The 18,629-nt window shown below is 43.1% G+C and overlaps 1 protein-coding gene across 1 annotated transcript; it reads right to left on the bottom strand.

The window, feature by feature from the left end:
* Positions 1-4,859: 4,859 nt before the first annotated feature.
* Positions 4,860-18,344, bottom strand: mxra5a (matrix-remodelling associated 5a). Its single transcript, XM_068719641.1, has 8 exons — positions 18,262-18,344; positions 17,671-17,891; positions 17,359-17,488; positions 16,499-16,889; positions 11,945-15,949; positions 9,839-10,757; positions 9,404-9,730; positions 4,860-7,897 (listed from the first exon to the last, which is right to left on the bottom strand). The coding sequence occupies exons 2-8, from the start codon at positions 17,859-17,861 to the stop codon at positions 6,307-6,309; spliced, it is 7,554 nt and encodes a 2,517-aa protein (XP_068575742.1). The 5' UTR covers positions 17,862-17,891; positions 18,262-18,344; the 3' UTR covers positions 4,860-6,306.
* Positions 18,345-18,629: the final 285 nt, after the last annotated feature.

Raw genomic sequence — 18,629 nt, 5'->3', positions numbered from 1 at the left:
ATATGTTTTGGGGTTAACAGCTTTGAACCGCCTCCTCCGCTCATCTTGTGTGGGAGCCGTCACATGACTGTTTTGATTCATGCTCAAAGCCGCTCAGCTAATTTGATCAGCGGTTCAACCGGCGGCTTCGAATTCTAATGAACCACAATTTCTGCGATCAGGCTAATTGGAGATTGCAAGAGTAATGACAGTCAGCTGTGGAGGGGTTTCTGGTCTGTGCTCATTTCAAGGCCCCTGCTGGGGCGGAGCAGCTGGGTGGAGTTTGTCCTTGCAGTCGCAAGGCTGCTGGTTGAAACTGGGCCACAAACCAAACCAGTTCCCCACAATTAGACCGGTAAGCACTCTATTTAATGGACAGATGCATCATCTGGAACATTGAAGGTCCATTTCTTACCTCATGACTGACTAAGATACATTTTTCAGAGAGCTCGTAAAAGAGGATTTCACAGTTGTTGTTTCTGCTGCCGGGGTCCAGAACTTGTAAATTACAAACCGAATCTGTGAATCCTTCCTAACCCAAGCAGAATAAATGAAACAGCCGCATGTTGGCCTACAGACATGTCCACATCTGCCGTAGACTTACACTCTAATTCCCTGAGTGGGAGATGATCCAAAGGTCCAAAAGTTAATACACAGCTGCTGGAACCTCCGAGAATATTTGGGAAAGTATTTGTTAAACTGTAGAAACAAAACAGTAGAGTTTGTTGATATTAACATGCAGGAAACAAACCGTGGGGTTGGAATTCTAAGGGACTAATAAACATTATCTTGATGGGATTTGCAGTGGATGGGTCCAACAAAGATGGATCTCCCACCCAGGAGACCGCTGTTCATCCCCCACGTGAAAGCGCGGGGGATGAAAGGAAGCGACATTGACATATTTGTCATGTAACTTGTGTAATACAGTGATGGCACTACCAAAAGTTAAATTAAATTACCCCAAACAACGATCTTTTCCAAAACCAAACTAAGTAGTTCTGTTGCCTAAACCCAACAAAGTTGCTTCCTGTGAAGACTGAAGACACGTGTTGCTGGCTTTTGTAGGAAATCACACGAGAGTAACTTTTTTTTTGCCTCCTAGTCTTCTGACCACTCAAAGCGCTTGTAGACCTCTTGTCAACATTCATCCATTCACATCCATTCAAACACTGATGGCCAAATGCTGCAATATGTACCATACCATATCAGAATCTAAAGTGAATGCTTATTCACACACACCGATGTCTTCAGAGGCAATTTGGGGTTCAGGGACGCTTCATTCAGTGATTACATTCATATTTACTAATATGTAATTTCCTTTAGTTTGCACGTAAGTGGCAGAGTCCGTCACTCCTGCACTGTATTCAGAAAAAACACTTCTAGAATGTTAGTAGATTGAACTTTTAGCAGTCTGGCAGATTTACGCAGCCGACCACAAATTACCATCAAGGCCACACCATTCTGTGTCACCTCTTTTCAATTTAGCTTTTATTTACTGACATTGATGATCATGTGATTTACCATGAACGCGAGCATTTGGGAAGACAGCTCAGCCCTCGTGTCAAAAACAAGCACTAAATCACACGTGCATACTTAAAGCGCTAAATCTGAGACTGATGAAAATGTCGTCAACATCACAGCAGCCACCGAGGAAGAAAGGTGTTAGCTCAGTGCTGTTTCTTTACCAAGGAACCCACACCGTGTTCTCAGTCACTGAAGAAAGAAGCCAATGCCTTCTGATGGAGCAGTCCTTTCAACTTTTCTTCAAATTCAGTGTCTCTGTTGCTCAGACATGAAGTGCCTTGATGTGCAGATGCATTGGGTGTTGCTGTAGGACACAAATTCTCCACAGCCAGAGCTCCCTCGTACTGTCTTTGATTCGTCAATCAGCTACAGCACCATGTGAAAAACCAATCATTCACGGATCAGAGTAGGTTCCCTCACTGAAGCCTCTCTTCATTTTGTTGCATCTCAGCAGAATATATGCCATGATGAGCCCTTAAACAGGGACTTCTTTTTACCATTTACTGTGATGTCAATTTCCTTAATAGACCATCTGAAGTCAGAGCAGATAAGCACAGGAAGGTAACTGTGCATGAGCGGCGTAAACATCCGTAAGCGTGGCATTACTCAATGGTGATGACCGTCTCCTTCAGTAATGAGAGCAAACTACAGACACACGTAAAGGAAAACAGGTGGGCACAAGATGTGAGCTTTTCCAAACTGTATCCAAGCAGGTTCTGGGTCACAAACAGACAGCTCTTCATAACACAGAGACATCCCAGTGGAGCGCTGTGAGCTATCTGGTTTAGCTGGAGGACAACATGCATCACTGCAGCCCAATCAGTTCTCAGAGTGGAAAATGTTGATTTCATCAGCAAGAAGAAAACTAAAGAGGGTTTGGGTGGGAGTGATTGAACCCCCTGACTGTGATGGTTAATGGACACGGACATCTCCAGAGATGGAAGGAGCCTGAGAATACTTTACTTAAGTAAAAGTAACGTTCATACTTCTCTGCTGGACTATTCCCAAAGCATAATATAACCAGTCCACTTAGTCTGTCTGTCCCACTATGTGAAAGTCATTTAAACTTGCATTCTCTCTAGTGTCCATCAGGGGGCGACTCCTCTGGTCGTATAGAAGTCTAGTCTAAAATGACTCTACTTCTCTCTTGATTTATTCCCTCAGTAAACATTGTAAACATGAGTTTATGGTCTCAATCTCTAGTTTCAAGTCTTCTTCAATACAGCATGATGTTCATTATGCTAAGATGGCTAATATGTACCAACGTCAGTTTTCACTTGTTGCAACAGTAAATATTAGGGGTGTAACGCTTCACAAAACTCTCGGTTCGGTTCGATACGATACAGTGGGGCCACGTTTCGGTACGTTTTCAGTACAGCAAAAAAGCAGAAATGCCAAATCCTCTCTGGTGAGACTCTCAGGTAGTCTTTAAGAATGAAAGGTTGTGTTTGATACTTAAGATGTTCTCTAAAATCTTCCTCTATAAACTCAAAACAGACACAGTTCATGGAAAGTTTTAGAAGTTTTATTTTTCAGACTTAGCTACAGTGCTACTTTAATATTCACACTTACACACAAAGGTTTACTAGATTATGGTCCATAAATGTGGTCAACACTCGTCTCTCACTCGTTGCTCTGCTGAAGTCTGAAGTCTCTGTCTCTGAGAGCAATCCATGTAATATAATTATAATTAATAAAATTATATATATATATATATATATATATATATATATATATATATATATAGTAAGAATAAAAGCAATCCATGTAATATAATAATATATTAGTAATATAAATATAATTCCTTTATAGTTTATGGTTGTTAACTTCTTGTACATAGTTGTACAGAACAAATTAAACATTAATAAGAAAAGGAAAGTCCTCCGTTTTGTGTCCGTCCTCTCTAAAGCCGCTTCAGACGGCCGCTCCGTAGGTCTGATAACACCTCCATCAACAGCTGCTTCCTCCGCAGACATGCAGACTTTAACTGAACAACAGCTGCTAGTAAAGACAACACGGTCAGCAACGCCTGTACTCACTTGATCATGCTGAATTAACCCGGTAGTCGATCTGTAATCAAGGCTGTTGTTGTTCGTGAACATTCGGTCACGTGATAGGAGCGTGGCGAATCAGGGAAGGACATCACGTTACGTCGGGTGGGTTGCCATGTTTGAGCGCTCCACCAATTTCAGCTATATATTTTTTTTCAAAAGCAATTTAATATTATTCAGACGTATTGTTCGGTTCGTAATGCGTACCGAGCGGTTCAATACGAATACGTGTATCGTTAGTAAATATTCACGTATGCATGGCAGAGGCAGCTTTCTTTGATTGCTGACTACTTAGGATCGGTAACGTCACAATTAGTGTGTTTTCAATTCATGAAAGTTAATTGTAACATTTTGTCGAGCCAAAATTAGAATCTCAATTAATACAACAGTTAAAGTGAATTGTGGATGCACTGTGCTAACCAAGCTAGCGCTACTGTTAGTTGGTAACTTAACGTTTGTTAGGCTGACAATACCTGGCCCTGCCAGGCCTTGCTTTTCCCAAACTTCTCCCTTACTTCCAAATATGGTCACCTCTGTTCCAAAAACAACAAGATGTTGACGGACAAAATGCCAAATTCAAGGCTTTAAAACGGTAGTGTGCAGACCAATTTGTCCCCTTCTTTTATAGTCTATGATTTTAACATAGCCAGACCCAGTATGCACTATTGGGTTTGTTTGATTTGGATCTAGCATGCTCGCTGGATGGTGCAATAAACCAGTGATTAATTAGGGTGCACACACCGTCTTTTCCTGAGAGCCTTCTCTCTGGAGCTCTGCCCTCCTGCAGCCACAGACACATCAGCAGCATTTTTTCCTGCTGCAGCTGCTGATTTAACTTCTTTCTTTTGTTCCATTCTCACATTTTATCAGGACATTTTCGCGTAAATCAACTTTGTTGCAGGAAAAAGAGTAAATGCAATTTGGTTCTTTCACCCTGTAAATTTGTCAAAGTGTAATTCTTTCAGGCCGAATCTGCTGAACTAATGGGGGATTTCCTCATGGCTCCAGATGTTTCTTCTTTCTGGAAGATGAGACTGCAGCTGTATTCCCTGAGCCATTATTGCAAGTTTCTAGTCTTCGAGAATAATGGTGACCTACTTCCTTCATCCAACATGCTAAATTGAGTATTCTCTCAGATCTGTGCTCTGCTTTCTAAGGACAGCTGAACAAAAACTACATTCAACTTTTGAATAATTCTGTTACAAAAAAGTATATAAAGTCACACACGTCTGTATGTTTCCTGAAACGTTGGTGGTCAATACTACCATTTCAAAGTTAAATAAAAAAATATTGTCAGTTATGGGGCTCAGTTATGTCATTTATGGTACAGTGGCAAACATTCTTGAGTCATCATTTTCCAATCTTTTGCTTTCCCTGCCTTACTAATAAAAAGTTTCATTTTCAACTCTGAGCTTCGTAGAAACAGGTGATGTTTTAATAAAATATGGGAAAATTGCTCTGCACCACGGTCTGTCAAAGACAAATAATTTACAAATGAGGACATATAACCATGATCAGCATTTTTCAGAAGCAGATTCAAAGATGGTGCACACTGCTAAGAGCAGAAACAATCAGTTATTGTAATATGTGCAGTTATGAAAACACAGTAACTACTTAAAATAAACATTTATGAAAAGCATTGGATACCAACTGATGTCTTTGGAGTAAAAAATACAAATCATCTGCCTTAAGAAATCTTACTCGGAACATACAATTCTGTAATTAAGTTAAACAATATTTCCTAGTTAGAAAATGTGTTATATAAGTTACGCAATTATTCTGTCAATCTCAGAAGCAACTGTACTATGTCATCGAAGCAAAGGTACATTTGCTCCTGAGACTCTTTGTTCAGGATCAATGGATCAATTGCTTTAATGTGAAATACTTAAAAGAAGCTTATAGAGGCAGATTCTGATGTCATTATACAGTTTGTTACTTCAGTCTAAAATGACTAATTTGTTCAATATTATGTGGTGTTTTCCCATTTAGTCACTGACCTATGTATATTTCATAGAGTAGTCGTAGGACTACTGTGTAGAGGACAGCAGTAGTCTTAACGTGATTGTTGGTATTTTTGTCCTAGTATGGTAGGAATATAGAGACACTTGTTTTTTACTCTTTGTCCCATTTCCCTGAGTGATTTCAAATATATAGACGTTAAGGAATGTGTCAACATATTTTAATTAATTTTGGTTTTATTATGGTGCTTGGCCTGTGTAGAACCAATCAGGTAACTACAACTATTCATCTGTGCCATCCCCTTATAGAATGAATATTAATTATCACTCGTAAAAGGTAAATCATTCAGTAAAGGGTAATAGACTGCACAAAGGGACTATACAAGTCATTAGCCTGAAGCTAAACTGCAAAGCACAACAACTGGTATCCAAAAGAACAACAACAGCAACTGTCTATGAGCAATAACTGTAAAAATTATGCAACGCAAAAAACATTATTGTAGTCTGCTTACCCACATGATTAACATTTCTTTAGCAAACATTGCTCAAAATGGGAGGCCCTTGATAATTCCCAGTGATGGGGATTATACAAAAATATATGTAAAGGGTAAACTGTGGTGCTGCAAAATACCATCAACGTTTTGCCTCTAAACAGCACAACTGCAGGTTTTAATCAACTCAATATTTCATCATTGTGGCAGCAGTTTTTACAACATTATGATCATAAAAAACTTGTATCTAGGCAGTTGCTTGGGCATACAGTATGGCAGTGGGCCATTATGAAGTGAAATTCTTCAAAACACTTGGAGAATGGTAGCTTTAGAGTCGATGCCTATGGCATTCCTAGCTGTGCATCGATAGACGCCAGCATCTCTTTGCGTCGGGTTCTGGATGATGAGGGAACCTTGTGGATGGAGGTACTTGTTCCCAAAAAGGCGTGGCTGCGCACTGACAGCCAAGCGGGTTTTATCAGGGGTTTCCCATGCTACCTCCACTCTTGGGATCCCAGTTGCTACGCAGTTTAACTGGACAGCAACTCCATGTTTAGCGTAAACCACAGGGGGAGGGCCATTTGTAATTCGAGGTGGGTATGCAATCACAATTACTGATGCAGAAAGCTGAGAGCTGCCATACTCATTTGCCGCCCTGCACACGTAGGAACCCCGATCATAGACTGATACTTGTTGGATGGCAAGTGTCCCATTAGGTAGAACAGCATATCGTCCAGCTCTCTGTGGCCTGTTGAGGACCACCCCACTGGGTATCGTCCATGTTAGTCTGAGAGGTTCGCCACTGGTTAGACAATGAAGCAAAAGTCTTTCCCCATTCACAACGCTGACAGGAGAGTTATATCTGTTGTTAATCTCTGGCTTTCTCCCCGGGGACAATGTGATCGTACGCTCCACAAGCCCTTGGGAATTACGCCCAAGACAGCGGTACATACCGGTTTCAGAAACAGAGGGGTTGCTGATGATCAAAGAGCCATCGGGCTTGTGGAAAAACTTAGAGAACCGAGCACCGCTATGCAATGGTGTGCCGTTGGGTAAGATCCAAATAAGGTGAGGAAGTGTTGAGCCCTCAAAAGAGCAATTCAAAGTCATTGTATTCCCCACAGTCAGTGAAAGGCTATCTGTTTTGGAACCTCTAATTTGTGGACTCTCAACAATCTCTTTCACATCCAAGTTGACCACAAGCTTGACCTCTCCTCCTTCATTACGAGCGATACAAGCCAGTTGCCCCGAGTCTGTCCTCTTGGCTGAACGGATTTCCAAGGTACCATTTTGGTGAACTGTCATTCTGTTGCTGTGGTATGGTGCAGGTAGGATCACATTTCCTGGTAGTACCCACATGATGCGAGGGGTGGGAGTTCCCTTTGCCACACAGTCCACCAGCTTCCGCTGATCCTGGACTGCGGCCACCTTGATGGCGTTGGCAGTTCCTCTTATGCCGTTGATCATTGGAGATGTTACTTGGACCTCCAGCCTAATGACTTTATGGTCTTGGCCTGCATTGTTCCTGGACATGCAGGTGTAGTTACCTCCATCAAAACGCTGGACCTTTTGAACCACCAGTGTCCCATCATCCAGGACCTGGTATTTGTCTAATGCAGGGGAGATCACTCTATTTGTAGGGGATATCCATGTGATGGTTGGCGTTGGTTCCCCTTTGGCATTGCATCTCAGTGTGACTGTCTCACCATAGAAAACCCTGACGAACTTTTGGTTTTTATCCTGGATTTGTGGAGGGGAAGTTGCAGCCTTGACTTTGACTCTAACCTTCATCTCATCTTTGCCAAGTTGGTTCTCAGCGTAGCAGGTGTAATCACCTTCCTCTGGCATGCCGACATGGTTGAAGAACAGCGTTCCATTGTCAAACACCACATACCTACATACAGTTGAGAGAGGGAAGGGGAGAAGGGACATATTGATTTTTACACTATTATGACTGTAGCTATCAGTTGAGAGTTAAATGCATTCATGTAAATTTAGTAGAACATTTATGAATTAATGCAATTATGAAAATTTGGACATCACCTATTGTAACTTACTTTTTCCATGTACAACTTTTCTTACTAAAGAAATACTCAGCACAAATAAAAAAAAAATCCTTTGTCAGGAACTGTATGTGCACGTAATGAAAGCTGGTTGTGAAGTTCTTTCCATACTGTACCAGGAACGCAGATTCTGTATTTATTTCCAAGGCTTTTTTGAGACAGTTGACAACAAAGGTACTATTTGATACTCTGTGAGCCTTTTTCTGTATTCAGTCAGCTATTATGTGTCAGAAAACAATGTGTTTGGTTGTCCAGCCTTGATAGACTGAAAATAAGTATCTACAGTATGTTGCATGTATCATGGCAGGAAACCAGGAAATCCAGTTGAAATACAAAGGAGTGTTTGTATTGTAACAGCACATGCCAAAATTGGTTCTTGAAGTAATTTTCTGTGGAAGTGTAAAGAGTCATCAATCTTAAGGTGGTGAGCTGCCACAGTAGCAGAGTCACGGAATATTTTCCAATTAGTTATATGGACATTATGTACATTTCTAATTAACCTTTACATGTCTTAATTGATTACTTTTATGCAGGCCAGTCCACAGAAATGGCTGGGCTCCTGAAAAGGTCCAGTGAATGGGCCCTCTTCAAATCTGGTTTACAGATTAGCAAACAGAGTGCTGCAAAAATGTGTCTTGTCTTGAAGTCAAAGCCTATCATTCATCTTTTACATCTGGCCATTGCATTTATGCCTCAACAAAAGTATCATAAACGTTTGTTTGCCACAGAGCTTAATTTGTGCAATAATCCAACATTTTGGATTTACAGTACTTTACTGTTATTTTATTCTGTTGTTTATTGGTTGTTTAGCACTTTTCTAGTCTTCTGACCACTCAAAGCGCTTTAACACTACATATCATCATTCACCCACTCATACACTGATGGCAGCGGCTACCATGCAAGGTGCCACCTGCCCAGCAGGACTCTAACTAACCATTCATACACGGATTAAGTGTCTTGCCCAAGGACACATCGACAGGGAATAGCGGAGCCGGGATCGAACCAATGCTCCTCTGATTTAAGGACGACCCTGCTTTACTATTAAGTCTAAATGGACCCTCCTCTGTAACGCTTCCTGATGTTTCTTACATTCTTTACCCCATTAAAGCTTTTTTGGAAAGTTTTGAAGAGATGGCTGTAATAACCAACTTACAACTAATTCAGAACTTCTCAAACATCCTTTTTCTTCTCATAAAGTCTTTTTTAATCATTCATGTCACCAAAACCACAACCTGTTAACAGTTCTTTCAGTTGATTCAGCACCTCTGAATGGACCAATGGAGGTATATTTTAGAAGTGAAAGTTAATTCTGAGAGTCACTATGAAGCAGCTTATACCTGCGACTGCGTCCCCCGCTGACACCATCTCTTTGTTTGACCGGGTTGACCATGCTGCCATCCGGCAGTGCCCAGCTGATCTCTGGGTTGGGGACACCAGATGCCACACAGTCCACCTTCAGGTCCCCACCGTACACCACCTCCTGATTGGATCTCTGCTGCTTCTGCTCGATCTTGGCCGGTCTGGTCAACACGTCGACCCGCAGCCGAACGTAGTCATCACCCATCTTGTTACGTGCCACACACAGGTAGTCACCACTGTCCTTGTCGGTCACAGAATGAATGGTGATAGTGCCATTGGGGAAGACCTTTATCCTGGGGTCAAAACTGCAAAGATAATAGAAACAATAGCATTCAGGAGGACATTAAATGTATGCATATATTTAAACATGTATTGCTCTAGAAAAAGGATTATTTTGCATGTACATTTGTTACCTGTACTGAGCATCCACCAGCTTCTTAGAGGGTGTCCTCCAGATGATCCGGGGCTCCGGCCCTCCTGTTGCCACACAGTTGAGCATCAGCCTCCCCCCATAGATCACATTTGTTCTCTGGGGGGACGACAAGGTGATACTGGCCTTGGCAGAGTTCAGATTCCTTCTTGTGCTCAAGATCACTGATCTCTTGCTGGATGCCACCGCGTTACTGGCTGAACACTCATATCTCCCAACGTTTCCCTGGCCCAATCCCCGTATGTACAGGGTGCCATTGGGAAAGACAATGAGGTTGCGTCCAGTAACAAATTGGGAAGCAGTGAGCTGCACTCCATCAGGTGTGATCCAGGTGATTACTGGCTGAGGGGCCCCTGTTGCAGTGCAGTGGATGTAGGCGGGGCTGCCCTCTGGGAGGGTGGTGTTCTCATGTTGTGCCTGCTGAATCACAGGTGGCAACATGGAGACATAAAGGCGGACTGAGACTGAGTCGGCCCCAGCTGCACTGCTGCCAATGCACTTATAAATCCCCCTGTCTGAGTAAGTGGCCTGGCTGATCTGGAGTGTTCCGTTACTAAAGACGGCCACATGCTGCTGAGGGGCAACACCAAGTGGGGCAGCAGCCACGTGGACATGGTTAGGCAGCACCCATGTGACTCGAGGCACAGGGTGACCCTCCACTTTACACTCCAACTTGACTTTGTCACCGAGGTGCACAGGGATGTCTCTGTGCCGAGGCTGGAGGATCCGCGGATGCTGAGACAGGACCACAAGGTTGACTACTAACTTGTCTGTGCCGTACTGGTTCTGGACTGTGCAAAGGTACTGGCCCCCGTCCAAGGGATGTGTGTTTCTGATGATTAATGTACCATTTGGATGGACCTCAAACCTCTGGACCCTGGTGTTCTGAGCAATGCTCGCCCCTGCATGAATGGAAAGACAGCAATTGTAAAAAAGACAGTGTTCGCTCAGACATATAAATATAAGGTGAATAATTATTTGATGTTAAAAAGACAAAAACAATATAGGGTAGATGAAATGGGTGTAGTACACAATACATTTGTGTGGGTGCCATTTCTTACAAATAAATGTTCAAGGGGATACTTCATTTCGACTGGTAGAAAGGCTTTGTTCATCCCAATGAATACACATTAGATGGCTTCATTATCAGGGAGTGCGCCCTCCACTTTATTTGTGAAAAGATATTGAAGTACCATTAAAATGTGAGTGAATTGAACTAACATATATAATTATTTTTGATCAACCCAGTTCTCCTTGAAATTATGTTCATATTGAATGATTCCACTGGTCACACAATATATGTCCAGTGCCAGGGCAGAGTGTCTTTTAGTAAAAAGGAGATAGGCGGATGGGTGTTTTTTTTAAAAGATAAACATGATCTTTCCCGAACCTTAATAGTAGTATTTTAATTGATCTTATCTTAAACATAGTTTATTTCATCACCACCTTTTTAAAAAATAATATTGGAAATTGTTATCTTTTTCCAGATCTATAACAAACATGGTACAAAGAGGCAACCTCTGCTGCTGAGAAATGAAGCACGGCAATGCCAAAACCTGCAGTTCCTCAAATGACCACATAAAGCTGGCTCGAAAAACAAGTCAACCCTTTACACATCTGCATAAAGCAGATAAAGCATAAAGCCGGCTTCCTCTAATTTTTAACAAAGGGTCTTGGAACAAAAAATGAAAAGTTGTTGTGGTGTCACATTTTATCATTCTCATCCTCATCCATTTTGGAGATCATGTGTGAGCAATGTGCTGTACTGTACATATTGAAAACACATCTTCACTGATGATGAATCTCTAACCATATTGAAAAACAATAAGATGTCTGCACTTTTATCTAATTTGACTCTGTATTATTATTATAATTATTACTATTATTACTACTAACAATAATGATGATTAATAATTTACATTACTTAGTGCATATTAGAAACTTAAATAAAGCAACATATTCTGGGCTCTTACAAACTATGTGATTACACTGGTTTAATCTTTTTTTTCTATTTCCCGTAGTGTTTGTAAAGAAGTTTGACCTGATGTACATAAAATACTGAGTTTTTAGGAGGTTAAGTCATACATACCACTAGCAACTTTAGTCCATGACAGGAAGGGCATTGGATCACCCTCAGCCCCACAGGGAAGCTGAGCATCTGTTTCAGCATCCACAGTGAAAGTCTGGAAATTGCTGTTAGTTATTCTTGGCTTCCCTCTTGGAATAGATCCTTTTCCAGGGAGCTGGTGCCTTTTGGTCACATCCTGAGTGCTTGTTGGAAGTCCCTCTCTGAATGGATCGGTTGGAATTGCAGCAATTGTTGGGGCTGGCGTGGCAGTCGGTTCGATTGACTGCCTGCTGGTCAATTTTAGGGCTGGGGAAGTTGAATTTGTACTAATAAATAGAGCCAGCTTGTTGTCAGTTGACTGGGTTGCAGGACGAAAGTCTGATGTTCTCCTAGACTCTGATGTGATGATGGGTTGTGTTTGTTGGTCTTGACCGTAGTTCTCTGAAATTATGTTGATCTTGGGAGCCTCCTGAGTGATAGCCCTAAATGAAGGGCCAATTTTGGCTTCTGTGGATGATGTTTTGGGTAATGTGACATGTGACGCCACTCTAGATGGGATCACAGCATCAGGCCTTGATGAAGTAGCAGAGACAGTTGTTGTTCTGATGATACTTGTCAAAGGAGCATCAAAGTTGGCAGGTCTTTCAGGTAGTGTAGGTTTCTTTGTGGTAACCTCTTCTGTGTCCAAATCACCCTCAAGAGGCACGCTCAGTGTCGTAATCAAGCCACTTGAAGTGTGTCCAGAGGTTGTCTTGATTTCATGCTCGATCAAGGAAGCAGCTGAGGCAAATGGGGATGGCGGCAGTGAAATATGAATGTCAGTGTCTTTCAAAAGCATTCTGTCACCTTTTTCTGTGGGTGTGTATTGATAGTCTGATTCATTCTGCCCGACATCTGTTAGCAATTGCGTTAGAGTGTGAAAATCCCCAGAGTGTGGCATAGGTCCAAGGTCTATTGTAGCGCTAACCTGTTGTGTCTCCTCTAAGGGTTTAACAGGTGGAAGAGGGCTGCCCGTAAACCTCTGCTGAGTGACTGATGTGATCATATCCAAGAGCTCAGGAGGAGACGCACTTTCTGAGATTTTCAGGGTTGTTTGAGAACTTGTCTTTCCGTGACCTACTTCTGGAGAGGCTGTTGGAAATGATGGTGCCGCTGATGTGGTTTTGAATAGTGGTTTGGCTGTGGGTTGATGGCTGTCGTTTGTTTCGGAGGGAGAAGCTGGAGGGGAGGAGAGTTTTCTGGCTGCCTCATCGTCATGCCCTAAGACTGCGCTTTCTTCATGACTCAGTATGCCTGATGACGCTGCTTGGCTGCCGCTGAATGGAACAGTGGTATTGAAATTGGCTGTTTTAACTTCTAATGGGTCTATTTTTAGCTGTGTGGAAGCAGTGGTCCTGAGTGTTGCTAGGGGAGCATTTGCAGGCGTGGTGGCAATAAACTGGGTGGGTTTAGTCACCTTTTGTTTCCTTTTATTTGGATTTCTCCGACGATCCCCATTCCTTCTCCTGGAGTTAGGTTGTCGAATGCGCGGGGGGAATCGTCCTTCAGACCCCCTCCTTCTTGTGGAGGGGGTCCTTCTTGTGGGTACTAGTGTAGTTGTTGGAGGTACTTGTGTGAGCATTGCTTGAGATTGCAAATCATCAAGTGTTGTAACCTTTGGATGAGTATGCAACTGTGATGTTGTGGCAGTCACACTAAGATATTTTCCATTTTCCTCTTGGCTTGTTTCTAGTTCATTGAGGTTGACCGAAGGGATAATTTGACTTCCCCTTGAAGATAGTTCTCTGTCATTAATAGAGTTGGTACCAACATTCGGTCTGTCTATATTCTCTCTTCTCTCTGATGCCTTGGATGCATCAGCTGTTTTGACTCCATTAACATCTGTATTTGTGCTTTGGTTTTCTTTTAGAGAAAATGTAGTGCTGCTGCTTGCAGTGTTTGTGTTGGCCTGCCAGAAAGTGACATCGTGGAGGGGAACAGATGTGGTCTGCTGTGGGAGGAATACACTGTTTGAAGTTGTGTGTATATCCAAATTTGTTTCTTGGACTGTGTGCTGTGCATTGTCTACAGTCTGTGTTGTATCTGCTGCAGCATGGATGCTTTGTGTGTGCTGACTGTTTGATGTCATATCGCGTGTATTATGTGTGGTGTAACTGTTCAATGTCAAATATGTGCCTTGACCTTCTGTATGTTTATTCGTTTTCATTTGCCTATATTGTGTTGGAGTGAGTGGTGTTGTAAAGTAATCCTGACCCTGCACAGTCATGCCATCTGAAGATCCCTCAATAGTAACTTGTGACTGTGTTGCTTTCTCTGTCTGTTTCCTCTCTGTTGGATGCTGAACTGGGAGTGGTGTCACGGTATTCTGAACATTTCGATCCCTTATCTTAGCCAAAATATCAGCCCATTTCTCTGGGTCTATTTTACTCTTTGACATATTAATCTTCCTCCTGCTGTCAACTGTGTTCTTCCTGTCTTCAACATGTGATCCTGTTGGTTTTTGAAGCACCGGCGGCCTCCGCCATCTATTCCTCGATGGATGGACGCCCCTCCTGCCAGGGGCCACACTTCCTGGAATTCTCTTCCTCAAAGGATCCAAGCGGCTCATTGGAGCCCCCACCTGAGCATCCTCAATGTCCCCTGATGCCTCCTCTGCATCATCTGTGGGGACTTTAATCTGAGTGTTCACCCCTGACACTGACTGAGGTCTTGTTGGCAACTTCCTCAAAGGCCTTATGAGCCCTTTGCGTCGGACAAAAGTGATTTTTGTAGACAGTGTATCCACACCATGAGGATTAATGGCGATGCATTTATAATAACCACTGTCCAATAGCTGAGTCTCTGGGATATGTAGTGTGCCATTGTAATAAACCAAAGCTCTAGAGGAGTTAGCTTGGAAACTAACTATGTTGCTGTTCGGTAGAATCCAGTTAATTTCAGCATCAGGAGAACCAGATGCTGTGCAAGGCAAGGAAATGGGGTTGCCAGCAAATCCCTCGATAGGTGTAATTGAGGCGTCCTCCCCTGGGGGAGGGCTAGAGGATTCCTGCACTGTCAGATGGAATGGCATGACAGCAAGGTCTCCATCAACCTTGGCAATACAGTAATAAATTCCAGTGTCTGCGTGGCTGACAGCTTTAATGACCAGCCGTCCATCGCTGGACAGAGACACCCTGTTGTCTGGACTGCTGTATGGTGCCTCCACCTTAGAGCCGTCTGGCAAAATCCAGTGGATGACTGGTTGGCCAGAACTTTGCACGTTGCAGTACATTTGACTTGAATTTCCCAGGATAGCACTCAACACTGTGCTGGTCGTGTTTATTGACTCAATCATGACCCATGTCCTCCTGTCTCTCCGCACGAGCTCTGTCTCAACTGTCTCTGAGAAGTCCGTGCTCAGGATCAATTTTACCATCTTGGCTGATGATTGAAGTCTGTTCAGCTGAAGGTTTGCAGATGTCTGCATCAGCCATGCCGGCTGGGCCATCATATTAACTTTAACACCTGTGTAGTACTGGGCATCCTTCTCAGAGTCCTGTCTGTACACATAGATTGGATTAGGCTGACTTCTGAGCAAAATCCCCTTTTGCAAGTGGGCTGGCACGTTACTGTAGTATGCGATAAGCCTCCACAGTTGTTCATACTTTTCTCTATCGACAGGGCATTCAAGATCCACAGACACAGTGATGTTGGAGGCCAGCTGGAGCTGGTTGATCTGCTCCCAGTTGATCTTGGTGAGCACTCTTGGCTCGCCAATACCACACTCCAAATCCACCTCATTCCCATGTTCGTCGGACAGGCCAAGAGAGATGTTCCCAAATGGTTCCCTGAAGTCCTCTAGGGTCATGACCTCACTCTCGACGTCAACAGGTGGGGAAGTCCTGTGAGGAGAACTGATGATGGGGCTGCTGCACACCAGGTTCTCCAGAGCCTGAAGCTCTTTCCTCTGGAGGTGCCTGGGAGAGGAGCACATGGGACACAGCTGGCCACCGGGAAGGGCCCTGTCCTTTTTACATTTCAAGACACCTGGAGACAAAAACCACAAAAGCTGTCAAATAAGACCTTGAAGTATTCTTGGATTAACATCTTTGAATGTTCCAATCTATAATAAATTGGAGATAATCTATCAGGTCACTAGTCTTTAAAGGCTCAACAATAAGGACTTCCTGCTGAAAGAGTGTGGAAAAGAAAAACGCCACTTTTTGCCCAATCAGGCAAGTGGTCAAAAAGAAAACGCTTTTTTTCCGGACCTGATTATTGAAGTAGCTAAGGAGTGAGCCTTCTGATATATTGTATTGTTGTTTCAACAATGTATAGCATTTTGGTCAACCTTTATTACTTTAAATGTTTTCTATAAAGGAACTAAACTTGAAAATACTGATACTCGCGAGAAAATGGCATAGAGTAAAGACATAGTTTATGACAATTTTTACTTGTCCAATAATTATATAGGGACAAGTAAAAATTGACTTAGGCAAGTAGATTGTTGAAGCACTTGCACTTAAAACACATTAACATTGAACTCTGTAAAGAAAGGTCTAAATCAAATTGCAGTGTGGAAATTAAAAGTCTGACCTGGAGAAGTTTTATCCCAGTCATGGAGCCACCTCATGTTGCAGTCGCATAGCCACGAGTTCCCATGGAGGTACAGGTTCTCCAGCTGTGGCATGGTCGCCACCAGCCTGGAGGGCAGTGATGTCAGCATGTTGTCTGACAGATAGAGGTGCTTCAGAGTGGAGACGTGGAAGTGGCCCATCAGGGTGAAGGTGGTGAAGGTGGCTGGGTGCAGCTGCTGAAGCCGGTTGCCTTCCAGCTGTAGCAGCCGCAGGGAGGTGAGGCCCTGGAAGGCGTCTGGGTGGATGAATTCCAGTCGGTTGTGGTCCAGGTGTAACCTGGCCAAGGCCCAGAGACCCTGAAGGGTGTGTCTGTTGATCTCCTTCAGCTTGTTGTAGCTCATCTTCAACATCTAAACCAACGAGGAGAAAGAAAATCATCATGAGTAATGACGACATTATGATCCCACATTTTCCTTAGATGAGGCACGTTATGCTGAACAGATGACAGATCTTCAACCACACATTTGGATATTTAATGTGCTGATGCAGACATATTTTTTTATGAACTTAATATAGCAACAGTGAAAGTCAGAGAGCATGAAACAGTGTGTGAATGTTGTATGAATTTTAGTTTAGGGATACAGAAGCAAATTTGTTGGGCCTTTTTTTTTTTTAAATGAAAATTGAAGGCGTCGCTGTACCTGGTCAGTCAAGAAACACAATGGACCCATAGTCAAAGGGCTGGACACACACTGTTTTAAATGTGGTGACAATAGCACTAATGTTCTAAGTTGTATTTTAACTTTCAGTTAGCCACTATTCATTCATGCATTCTTTCTTTCCCAGGTAATATTTTCATGGTGTGTTCAGCCGGTGTACCTGCAGTGAAGTGAGATCTTTGAACACTCCATGAGGTAGACTGTGGATGTCGTTCCCATGGACCATCAGAAGCTCCAGCTTTCTCAGACCAGCCAGCGATTTGTCTGTAATCTTATTAATACTGTTGAACCTGAAACAACAACACCAAGGTGGGCGGTAAAATAAACATTAAACCCATTCATGAGAAACAATACATGAGCCTGGGCACTGACATGACAAAAACGTTAAACCCCTTTATTATACTGCGTTAAGAGTGTAATCCAATCACGGACAGTGGAGCAAAAATAACAAGGCATGCAACAAAGGACTGACCCCAGATTCACGCGTTCCACGTTTCTGGATATAGCAGCTGGGATGGTGATGAGGGAGCGGAAGGTGCAGTGGAGCTCAGCGGGCTGGGGGCAGGAGCAGGGTCGGGGGCAGGGGACCGAGGCAACAGGGGGCAAGATCATCAGCACCAGCAGAGTGTGGAGGACGCACACGGCGGGGGGGTCCATCTTCATTCAAGGGAGGAGCGGCTGCCCGTGTAATAACTACAATAACAATATTTAGTTATTAACACATGCCGCATTGTTATTATTATTATCTTACTCTTCTTCATTATTAGTATTATTTTTAGCGTTTTAAAACTAGAATTCACGATTCTTGTGAAAATGAAACTTTAACTGGAATAAAACCCAGATGACAGTCACAATCCGTCCGAGGTCAAACTTAATTTGCTGGCGCGCTGATCCCGAGTTTGGCTCGAGTTTCGTGGGTGACTCTCTGCCTCCATCACCGCACGGATGGATGAACTGCAGCGGGGAGACGCACTCTGCTGCAGCGGTGGTTTCAGCCAAAGTGCTCCCTAAATATTTAATAACTTCAGCTCAAATCATTGTAAGGAAATATAAATGCTTTTACCTCAAAATCGTGATAGCCTCTCTCTAGGGAACTCCTCATATTCCATTTCAACGCGGTTGAAGTCCAGAAACCGCAGAGTCGAATTAAAACTGGAACAAAAAAAACGGAAACCTCTAAGAGGCAATAAACAAAGTTTGTGTTTTAAACTGTGAAAATCTGCACAGAACAGAAGCTGAGCACAGACTGTAATTTAAAATCCTTGGGGGTGTGTGTGTGTGTGTGTGGGTGGGGGGGGGGAGTGTTTTGTCTTTCTCCTGCTCTGTGGAACTCCAGTAAGGACTGAGTGAAGGAGCTTCTCCGGCGCGCACGGCGGAGACGCAACAGGAGGAGCCAGAAGTTTTTTTTCGGGAGGACAGAAGAGGTTGGAA

The sequence above is a fragment of the Cebidichthys violaceus genome, unplaced genomic scaffold (assembly GCF_023349555.1).
Source record: "Cebidichthys violaceus isolate CVI_PGR_0920_01 unplaced genomic scaffold, fCebVio1.0.p SCAF_24, whole genome shotgun sequence".
NCBI lineage: Eukaryota > Metazoa > Chordata > Actinopteri > Perciformes > Stichaeidae > Cebidichthys > Cebidichthys violaceus.
This window is presented reverse-complemented; position numbering and strand designations above follow the sequence as displayed.

Coding starts and splice junctions, on each gene's coding strand:
- mxra5a (XM_068719641.1), bottom strand. CDS start 17,861: ATGAAGATGGACCCCCCCGCCGTGTGCGTCCTCCACACTCTGCTGGTG. Junction 9,731..9,838: donor CTGGTGGATGCTCAGTACAG/GTAACAAATGTA, acceptor TTATCTTTGCAG/TTTTGACCCCAGGATAAAGG. Junction 7,898..9,403: donor AGCGGGGGACGCAGTCGCAG/GTATAAGCTGCT, acceptor AACTGTATGTAG/GTATGTGGTGTTTGACAATG.